The 10965-nt window shown below is 42.5% G+C and overlaps 1 protein-coding gene across 2 annotated transcripts in view; it reads left to right on the top strand.

Moving 5' to 3' along the window:
* The window catches only part of IQSEC2 (IQ motif and Sec7 domain ArfGEF 2), a 110299-nt gene that overhangs the window by 38185 nt on the left and 61149 nt on the right, over window positions 1–10965 (top strand). For both annotated transcript variants that reach the window (XM_004713128.4, XM_045288328.1), the window contains exon 2: window positions 5498–5527. In XM_004713128.4, coding sequence (XP_004713185.1) covers window positions 5498–5527 — 30 coding nt within the window. The remainder of the gene's footprint in view (window positions 1–5497; window positions 5528–10965) is intronic.

The following is a 10965-nucleotide window of genomic DNA, read 5'->3' on the forward strand; positions in this document are numbered from 1 at the left end:
TCATAGATCTATTTCCCCATCCTCATATAAATATATTTGCATATGTACATGTCTTTATCTAGACCTCTATAAATGCCCATTGCCTCCCAGCTCTTTCCTCTATTTCCCTTGATTCTCCTCCTGGTTATCTATATTTTTACACCAATATAAAAAGAAGAAAAAAAACACGTGTCCACAGAAAGATAGAGTCCCTGGGTGGCAAAAATGGTTAAATGCTACCCACTAAAAAGTTGGCAGTTGAAATCCACCAAAAGATGCCTTGGAAGAAAGGCCTGGGGATACTTCCAAAAATTTAGTCATTAAAAACATAAACAACATTAAAAACAGAATGGAGCAGAGTTCCATTCTGAAACATGCAGTATCATATAAGTTAGAATTGATTCAATGAAAACTGGTATATCCTGCTATACAAATGAAAGAGATTGACCAGTGGAAGTTAAGATTTTTAGAAGGTGAGTTAAAGGAAAACTGAATATAGCCCCACCCAGAAATATCTGGGGAAAAGAAGGGGTAAAAAGGGTGGCTGTGTATGGCCTAGATCGTGCAGGTCTCTCCAGAATGTGAAAACCAGGCCCTGGAGCCAGCACTTTAAATTTAGACATTTAGCCTCCTAAATAAATTTGTTTCATAAAGTCACCCACTGGCGGTATTTCTAGCAACACTAGATAACAAAGACATCCCTGATCTGTACGCTAAAAGTGGTTAAAATGGCAATTGTTTTGTTATATATATTTTACCACAATAAACTTTAGAAAGAAAATATCACTATTTAGAGGGTGTGAAAGCTGGACAGTGAATTAGGAAGAATTCATGCTTTCAAATTATGGTGAGGAATATTAAACATACTGACAGAAGAAAGAATACAGTACATCTATCTTGGAAGAAGTACAGTCAGAATGCTCCTTAGAAGCAAGGTTGGGGAGATACGGTTTCACATACTTTGGATATATAATGAGGAAGATGCTTAATGAAATTGATTGAAACAATAGCTGAAATAATGGACTCAAACATAGCAAAGATGGTACGAATGGTCCAGGACTGGGCAGGGGTTTGTTCTGCTGTATATAGAATTGGTATGAGTTGGAACAGACTTGACGGCAACTAACAACATATTTATAGGGGAGTCCCTGCGTGGTGATGTTGCTTCTAAGGAGAATTCTAGTTGTACTTCTTTCCACACAGATTTAGTGATTCTTCTGGCAGTCCATGGTGTAGTTACAATTTTTTGCACTTTACAATAAAAGTATCAATTCTTCTTTGGTCTTCCTTATTCATTGTCTAGCTTTTGCATGCATGTGAAGCAACTGAAAATAACAAGTCTTGGGCCAGTTGCACCTTAGTCTTCAAAAGGACATCTTCTCGATACTTTAAAGAGATCTTAGGTACCCAATATGTCCAATGCAATTTGTTTTTTGATTTCCTGATTGCTGCTTCCAAGGGCAGTCCAAGTGAAGTGAAATCCTTGACATCCACTTATTATAATGTTGCTTATTGACTCAGTTGTGAGGATTTTTAGTTTCTTTATGTTGAGTTGTAGTCCATATTGAAGGCTGTAGTCTTTGGTCTTTACCAGTAAATGTTTCAAGTCCTTTACACTTTCAGCAAGCCAGGTTGGTCGTCTGCATATTGCAGGTTGTTCATGAGTCATCCTCCAATCCTGATGTCTTTCTCTGTTCAAGCAACTGCTTCTTTGTCTGTGTACATGTTCCATATAATCACAATTAATTGTCCTGGGATTCCCATCCTTCCCAATTTTATTATAATTTGTTATGATACACTTACTCAAATGCCTTTGCATAGTCGAAAAAACATGGGTAACCATCTTTCTGGTTGTGTCTGCTTTGAGCCAAGATCCATCTGGTATCAACAATTATATCCCTCATTCTATATCCTCTCCTGAATCCAACTTGAATTTCTGGCAAATCCTGTTAATGTACTGCTGCACCATTGTTGAATTATCTTCAGTAAAGTTTTACTTGCATGTGATATGAGCAATATTATTCACTAATTTCTGTATGCTGTTGGATTACTTTTCTTTGGAATGGGCACATATACAGGGAGCTGTCTTAAAAAAATTTTTTTATGTAGGCAGGTGAACATTTTCAGCATTGTATCCATTTGTTGAAACATTTCAATTGACATCCCACCAATTCCTGGAGCCTTGCTTTTTTCCAATTTCTTCAGTGCAGTACAGACTTCTTCCTTAAACACCATTGGTTCTTGACCATATGCTACCTCCTAAAATGGTTGAAGGTCAACCAGTTCTTTTTGGTATAGTGACCATCTTCTTTGCATATTTTCTGCATCCAATATATTGGCTTATAGAATCCTTCATTATTTTAACTCAAGGCTTGAATTTTTCTTTATTTCATTTTCAGAAAGGCTGAGTGTTTTTCCCTTTTGGTTTTCTAACTTTGGGTCTTTGCATATTTTATTATAATATGTTGCTTTGTCTTCTTGAGCTGCTCTTTGAAACCTTCTGTTCAGCTCTTACTTCATCATTTCTTCCATTCATTTTAGCTACTCTGTATTCAAGAGCAAGAGTGTCTTCTGACATCCATTTTGGTATTTTCTTTTTTCCCCCTGTCTTTTTAGTGGCCTTTGACTTCTGCATGTATGATGTGATTGATGCCATCCAATAACTCTTCTTATCTTCCATCATTAGTGACTAATGCATCAAATCTATTCTTTCGATGGTTTTTAAATTTAGGTAGGACATACTCAAGGTCATTTTTCAATCTCATGGACTTGTTTTCATTTTTATCAGTTTCAACCTGAATTCACATACGAGAGATTGATGGTCTGTTCTGCAGCTGAATCCTGGGCTCATTTTGCCTGATGATACTGAGCTTCTCCATCATTTGTTTCCACAAATGCACTTGATTTGATTCCTGTGTATTCCATCTGGTGTGATCCACATGTTTAATCATTTATGTTGCTGAAAAAAGGTATTTGCAGTGAACAAGTTATTGGTCTTACAAAGTTATATTATTCAATCTCTGGTGTTATTTCCATCACACGGCTATATTTCCAGCAATTTATCCTTCTTTGTTTCCAGCTTTTTCATTCCAATCACAAATAATTATCAATGCATTTTTATTGTATTTTTAAATAACTTCAGGCTGCAGCATTGGTAAAAATCTCCAATTGGGTGGTACAAATATTTAGAGGTTTGCTACTAACTAAAAGCCTGGTGGTTTAAACCCACCCAGAGCTACCACAGAAAAAGGGCTTGATGGTCTACTTCCCCGAAACTCAGCGACTGAAAACCCTATGGAGCACAGTTCTATTCTGATAAACATGGGATCACCAGGAATTGGAATCAAATCCATGAAAATGGACATTTATACTGTAGAGTTACCAAAAATTTTAAGGAAAATTCCATTATTTTATTCACTTTATTTTTCCACAGGCTTTTTGAAGCTCCCTTGTATACTTACAGGATTCCATTAAGTTGCTGTTTATTGAACATCCTTATTGAGAATGAGCTTTGGTATATGCTAGCCTTTTGAGAATCTTTGGGTCTTAAGTCACCTTTCATTAAGAGAAAATTATGAAGAGTAGTAGGAAAAAAATTATTTCCTTTACTGGCATGAATTGGCAAAGGAAGATCTTATCCTTCTTAGACTAAAGAGAAGTGGAAAGGAAGAATCTGTTAGTAAGTGTCTGCCCTGATATTTAGGAATGAGGATAACAGTGTGAATGTGCCCTGCACCAAGCTACTGGTACAATAGAAAGTGGTGGCAAGAGCACAAGATTTGGGGTTCAATCCATACTCTTCCATTTCTGTGACCTTGGGGAAATCGTTTGAATCTCTCTGAGTCTCAATTTCATTATCTTAAAATTCTATGAATAATACTCACTTTGCAGGATCAAAGGAGAGAATGTATGGTGACAGCTTAACACTGGTTTATAACAGGTGCTCAATGATTGTCCAACATGATGACAGTGATGATTATATATACTGCTTACATTCTAAAGTCATTTGCAGCAGGTGACCTCTCTGTGAGCTCCTTGAGGAGCTGTACTCTGGAGCAGACTGGATAAATGTGGGTTGTGGCATGGGATGCATTAGGGTGATGAAGAGACCAGTCTACCTAGGGCAGAGAGTTAGTTATTAGGGAGAGATGCTGAGGGACTTGATCGCAATTCATTTGGGGAGCCACTGAAGATAGGCTCCTCAAACTGAGTACCTGAAAGCAATTGGGCCAAGTCTCAGAGGCAATCCTCATGCTTCACTTTTATAAGTGAAAAAACGGAGGTTCGTAAGTCATTGTACTGGAATTAATATACTCACACACTGACTGAGCCCCAACTACTTGATATTTCCCTTGACCCACCTAACTGTAGGACCTCCATTTACTCTTTCAACATCTCCCTTCCTTGTGTGTCCCTCTTATTTTACATTCACCCCAGATGGACTGCTTCCCTCACTAAAGTCACATCTTGATTCTCAACACCCGTGATGCGTTCTTATCTGTCTCCTCCACTGTACAGCTTGGAAGAGGGGGAAATAGATGGGGGGAAGCAAAAAAAAAAAAGAGAGAAAAACAAGGAGAAATTAGAAGGTTGTACCTCACACTCTCCCACTTCCAAGTTCCTTGGCCCTTATTTCTCCCCCTCCTCATATCTAACGTACTAGCGCCTTCAGCCTAACCCTCCCACCTTATCAACCCCCACTCCAAACATTTTTCTTGGGGAGGAGTAGCTGGAGGGGTGTGGCTCACACTTCATTCATCCCCTCTAGTCCATCAAAGCTGTTCCCCACTCCATTCTTTTCTCTTGGCATCTCTTTCTTTGCTTCTGAGGGTGCCTCACAATGAAACGGCAGGCCAATGTAGTAAAAAGAAGCCCAGCAGCTGACTCATTTACCCTATTTCCGCTTCATTCTCTTCATCTGGAAAATAAGCAGGTTGGACCAAGTAATTGTCAAAGCCTCTTCTATGTTGTTAATAATACCTGGCATTTGTCTACTGGGTTTCAAAGGACTTAATCATCCCAAATAGCCCTGTGAGAATTGTGCTCATGTTACAAATGGAGAGATTGAGGCTCAGGAATGAAATTACTTGACTGGGTCACATTGCTGGTAAGTGGAAGAGCTAATATCTGCGCCTAGGTCTCTCTGTGTTTAAAGCTCAAGATTTGTCCTTGCACACAGCTGCAGGCCACTCAGAGTAAAGCGACACTACTCACTGTGCCATGCTAGGTTCCACACAGCTGGCTCCTGGTACTTCTTTACCCTCCCTGCTGACCACGTTCACCCTGACTTACTCCACCCCAGTCACACTGACCCCTCCCTGTTCCTCCAACTAGCTAAGCAGTTTACTATCTTACAGCATTTGAACTTGCTATTTTTTCTGTGTGAAATACTCATCCCATATTTGTATGATGTGCATTAGGCCCTAAGCCCCCTACCTTGGGCAGGAGGGTAAGAATGGTAGAGAGGATATGCTGACTAATTTTGTTTGTTTGTTTTTCTCTTCTATTTTCCTTTTAGGTCTGATGGTGAGAATTCCAGAACTGTCAGGTCAGTACCTCTTTTATTTAGTATTAGTTGGGAGATGGGGCAGGGAACTGGGTAGAGAGCTCTGGTTTGTTACTTCAGGGTGTATGGGCAGGGGCTGGAAACCAACTCAAGAAGATTTCTTCCCACTGGTATCAGATGTGGACACTGAGTGGAGTGTGAGGGCAAGGGTAAAGTAAGAAAGCATGGGGAAGGGGTTGAAGACTGTTCTTTAGTCTATGTGGCCCCATCTGACTCAGGAGCTTGGTTTAACACCATGGGTGCACATTGGAGCTGTCCAGATGTGAGAGTCACTCTGTAAAGAGGTCAGCTCTGGACCTTTCCCCAATTTCTTCTTCCAAGAGAAAAGGACACAATAGATGGTGGGCTTCCCTGGTTCAGAGTTTGTATTGTACCCTGAATCATGCTAGCCCTGAATTGTGGGATTTGGATGGATTTTTGATGTGACACATTCCAGATAATAGATACATTATGGCAAGAAGTAAGCTCTGTTTGCATGTGTGGTAAAAAATGTTTGCAAGCTTCAGTCAATTTTAAGGACATGATCAATCTGCCACTTGAGGAGGCAGAAGCAAAATTAGGATAGGAATGGACTTTATGCACTCTGCCGAAACTCAGAAACTTCAGGAAGCCAGACGTGTGAGGCACAGGGACTTTTGTGGGAATGATAGGAGGTTTAGGGAGGCTTAGCATCCAGGCAGGGGATTATGGGACCTAGGAGATGAGGTGGGCAAGGCAGCAGGGGCACAGTTGATGCTAGGCATGGTTGCAATTAGCCTACACCTTTGTGAAGAATAGAAAAAGGTAACCCTGTGAAGGGTAACCCCTCAGAATGGATACATTTGAAAAGTATCCACTTTCCTCTAGTCTGTTACAGCTTCTCACCAGAGTACAGGTTGGAGAGATGGCTCCCATTAGCGCCTTCTAGGCTAGGAACCCTCGTGCAGGGTACAACTTCTCTAACAATATGCAGCAGTTCCAGCCTTATCATCCAGGCAATGGATATGGACAAAAAACAAAACAAAAAACACTTCCATCAAGTTTATTCTGACTCATAGTGACCCTATAGGACAGAGCAGACCTGGCTCATAAGGTTTCCAAGGCTAAATCTTTTACAGATGCAAACTGCTGCATCTTTCTTCCATGAAGTGATTGGTGGGTTAGCAGCCAAGCACCTTAATCAGTGTGACAACAAGGCTCCTTGGATATGGAACAGGGGCAGGAAATCCCAGTATACAGACAGAGGTGTGTGGTGAGACATATTCTGCTCTGGAATCTCAGGCAGAGGGGTATGGGATGAATGCATTAATGCCTAGGGCCCATGTTGGTCTGTCGGATGGGAGGACAGACACTTAAGGTCCAACATTCAGGCAGGGCCAATGTAATAGACACAATCAGTTCCAGTGTCCAGGCAAGGGCTATATGAAGCCCTTTATGCCAGTATGAAGCCAAGGAGTGTGGCATAGTTAAAGCCTGTCCTAGTATTTAAGAAGTCTAGCAAAAGACATGGATTCCACTGTCCACGAGTGGGTTTAAAGAAAGGCAACTTAGACTGATTCAAAGCCCAGGGCTCCCCCATGTATACCTTGTTGCTGTGCCTCCTAGTTGTTGAGGAATCACATTGAAGGCATCTGTAGTTCTTAGCTCTTCTCAGCAGGGGAGTTTCTCGAACCTATAGCTCAGGGTGTTTAATAAGTATCATACTCATAAGTTATAATGATGACATGTTGGATCTTTACAATTTACAGAAATTGTCAGGGATGTTCTTTTGTTTGAATCTCCTTGTGATACCGTAAGGGGGCCTGGGATAGCCTTATCATCACAGTTTTATAGTTGAGGAAACTGAGGCTGGGAGTGTTAGGGTTTTGCCTATAGCCATGCAACTAATATATGGCTGAGCCAGGATTCCAACCCTCGATGGCTTTGCACCATATCCAGAGCCCTACCCACGACATCAGTTCAGGAGCTCTCAGGAGCTTTGTAGATAATAATAATCATCCTCATGTTCACCCTAATATTAGTAATAATAGCAATTACCATTTTGCCTTCACATACTAGGAATTTTGAATATGATCTTACTGAATGCTGACATCAGCCCTATTAGGATCATGGATTAGGATCCCTGATTTGCAAATGAGGTTGCCCAAGAAAAGAAGAGGATATGGGGAAAGATGACATCATTCTAATACCCTTGGCTGTCTGGTTCTAAAGCTATATATTTTTTTACTAAGACATGCTTCCTGGTATTCATACTGGGCTCAGAGACAAGGAAGGTATAGGAACCTTGAGGACTCAGCAATTGGGGAAGCAGGGGTCACATGTAGGCTGTGGAAAGGGTTTCCAACATAGCACTTGTGGGGCCAGACCTTGCAATCATGGTGGACATACTCTTTAACTTGGAACTAGTGATGAATGGAGCCCTCTGACCATATTCTCAGGATGCATGCATCAGTGCTTGAGTTCACTTTGGTTAGGGGTCAGAGAAGACGAAATCTCCCCTGGCTGTGGAAGACTGACTTTGCATAGGAAGGACATACTGGAAAATGCAATCTATATGTGTAAAAGAGTAAGGGATGGGTTTAGCAACAATGAGCAGTCTATTGGGCTAAAACAGAAGATTCTGGCATGAAACGAGCAAGTGCTAAGGTTCAGAAAGCTAGCTGGGGATGGGTCATAGATCCCTTGTACCATCATTGGGATGGTTATGGAAGAGAGAGGAAGAGACTCTGTGTCACAGAAAGGGCAAAAACTTCTGATCTGGGCAAATCTGGGTTTCACTTATGGCGAGATTCTTTCAAATTATGCGACTTTGGACATATCTCTTCATCTATTAGAGCCCTAGTTTCCTCATTGGTCAAACATTGTGTGTTGCATGTGCTGGTATGGATGTTAAGAGAATAGGAAAAAACACCAGAGAAAATCTAGACCTTGGAAGGTAGGTGGATTGAAAGCCATCCGTGGCAGGGCACAGGCCTGAGGGCTTCTAAGTATGGGTTGCCAGAGGAAATGTGGATTCTAATTAGAGCTGAACAGCTGGTGTTGTGGGAGGGCTGTGGGCAGAGAAAGGTGCCTGGATTTCCTGTAGATCTGTGAGAGGTTGTCAAACATAAAGACACTTTAAAGCTAGGTCCAGAAAGGGGTAGGCCATGGCTCAAGGTCACAAAAATAATTATTGGCAGAGCTACTTTCTACCCGCATAATCTTTGCCAAGCCACTTAACTTCTCTGATCCTTAGTTTCTTCACTAATACAAGGAATTTGGACAATAAGTTGGACTTCTCTAGGTTGGTGAAAGACCTTAAATCTAGGTTTAGCATAAAAATGTGGCTCAAAAAATTATAATGCCCTCTACCTTCCTCTCACCCAGCCCATTGTCATATACTTGAAGTGGAAACATGTGTGATATTGAACTTAAAAGCAGAGATTTGCAGGAGGAGCCTGATACAGCTCTTCACTTGAACGGGAGGAAACCCGGCCTAGCGAGGCACCACCACAGTGAGGGTCAGGCTGGGACTCAGTAGTCTCATGGGCCAGATTAGGGTTGCTAGATATGTAAGGATGAGAGCTAGAGGAGGTGGCCTGTTGCTAGGAAGGAGGGGGTGGGGAAGCCACTGACACCCGCAGAGCCAGGGACGTCCCCATGGCAACTGGAGCCACTGCAGTAAGGAGGAGAAGTGGGAGGAGGAGCTACTGTTGGCTCTTTTCCCAGAGAAGGCCTCCCACTCTGGGCCTCAGTGCCCCCATCTGTCCAGGGGGAGTTTGAATTAGACAGTCTTTAAGAGTCTTTCTTTCTTGTTTTGACCTCCTGGCAAGCTGGGATGGCAGAGACCGCACAAACCTTACATGGCTCTCCCAGCGACATGTCCAGGACACTGCCAGTCCTCAGCGCCTCCTCGGCTGCAACCCACTCTTCCCTCCCATGCTGCCGCCTGTTCAACTGTGCCTGGTTGCCCGCCCCACCCAGCTCTCTGTTCTCATGATTGCATTTGACTGGAACTTTGTCACTTACTGTCTGCTGAATGCTCTCTGGCTGTCCAACCGCAGACCTGCCCACTTTAGGAAGTCCTCCCTGGCTGCTTCCTCTCTCCTAGGATTCTCTGGCCCCAAAGCTTTGAGCTCCTTATTCCCTCCTCCTTTTTAATCGCTGCTGAAATTTGTTGAGCCATTCCCTTCAAAGACCTGGACTCCGCACATGACTCTGTACAAATAGTAGCTCAAATCTTTGCAGTAAATGTATCACATCATATTGTGAGTCTCCATTTACACATGAGACAATCTTCTGAGAGCTTGTGTGATTTGTTTGAGGTCCCCCAACTATGATATGGTAGAGCTAGGTTTGGAACTTGGCTCTGTTTCACTGCTGCTACACTAGGTGGAGGTGTCTGTCCTTGTCATCATCATAATTCTTGTCATTTTACAGATGAAGAAACTAATGACTAGAGAGCTAGGTACAATTAGGATATGACTCTAGACCATTGGATGGGTAATCACCATACTATAAAAGGGTTAACCCAATGGTATTCCAGAAGCACTTTTGAAGCATTTGCTGTGTACCAGGCCTGTGTTGGGTAATACCATGGGGCATACACACAGGGTCCCTGCAGGTGGGACACAAATCAGCTAACTCTAGTAAGACCAAATGAGAGTATGATAATGCCAGTGTAAGGACAAGTACCCCAGAGAAGATCCAAATTCTTGACAATGGGAAGGAGGAGGAGGGTGGTAGGGGGTGAGTTGGTGCAATTTTCCCAGAAGAGGTGCCTTTTCAGGAAGCTCATGAGGAGTAAGAGATTCCTGTTCTCTCCCTCTATGTTGTGTTCCCCTGCCCCCGCCTAGCCCAGCCTCAGGAAGTGGGTGACCCCTATGCTGTCTGGGTGCCTGGTTGGCACCAAAATAAACTTGCCTTCTCTCTCTTCCCCTCCCTTTGCCTCTGTCCCCTCTGTCCTGGCTTTAATTAGCAGCACTGGGGATGAGTCACTTGGCAGCTGGGGAAGAAGGCTGCGCATAGCCCAGTCAAGTCTCAATTCCTGTTCTGAGCCTTTGGGGCAGTGCCACTGTGTTCATACATGTGGGTGTGTGTTACTGCATGTCAATGAGTCTTAATATCAGTGTGGTATGAAAATGCAAGGTTAACATCTTCTGCTGGCATGTGTCCATGCATGGCAAGGTGTCTAGAGAAACATTATCTGGTTGCTGCTCCATTGATTTCTATGTGTTATTGGCTATCAGTGTGTGATTAGAGCAAGTGTCATGAAATTAAGGACCTTTGGGGTGAACAAACATAAATGCTGTATAGTTGCATTCACCCCTTCCTACATAAGTGCTCTTTTATGTGTTTTTGCTTATGCGAGCCATGTGCTTATATTACCAATTTTCACTTGTCTTCTTAGCCTGGGTGCATTTTGTTGCAAGGAACAGAAACCCACTCAAACTAGCTCAAGA

The sequence above is a fragment of the Echinops telfairi genome, unplaced genomic scaffold (genome assembly GCF_000313985.2).
Source record: "Echinops telfairi isolate 266 unplaced genomic scaffold, ASM31398v2 ScPeMD7_19;HRSCAF=73, whole genome shotgun sequence".
NCBI lineage: Eukaryota > Metazoa > Chordata > Mammalia > Afrosoricida > Tenrecidae > Echinops > Echinops telfairi.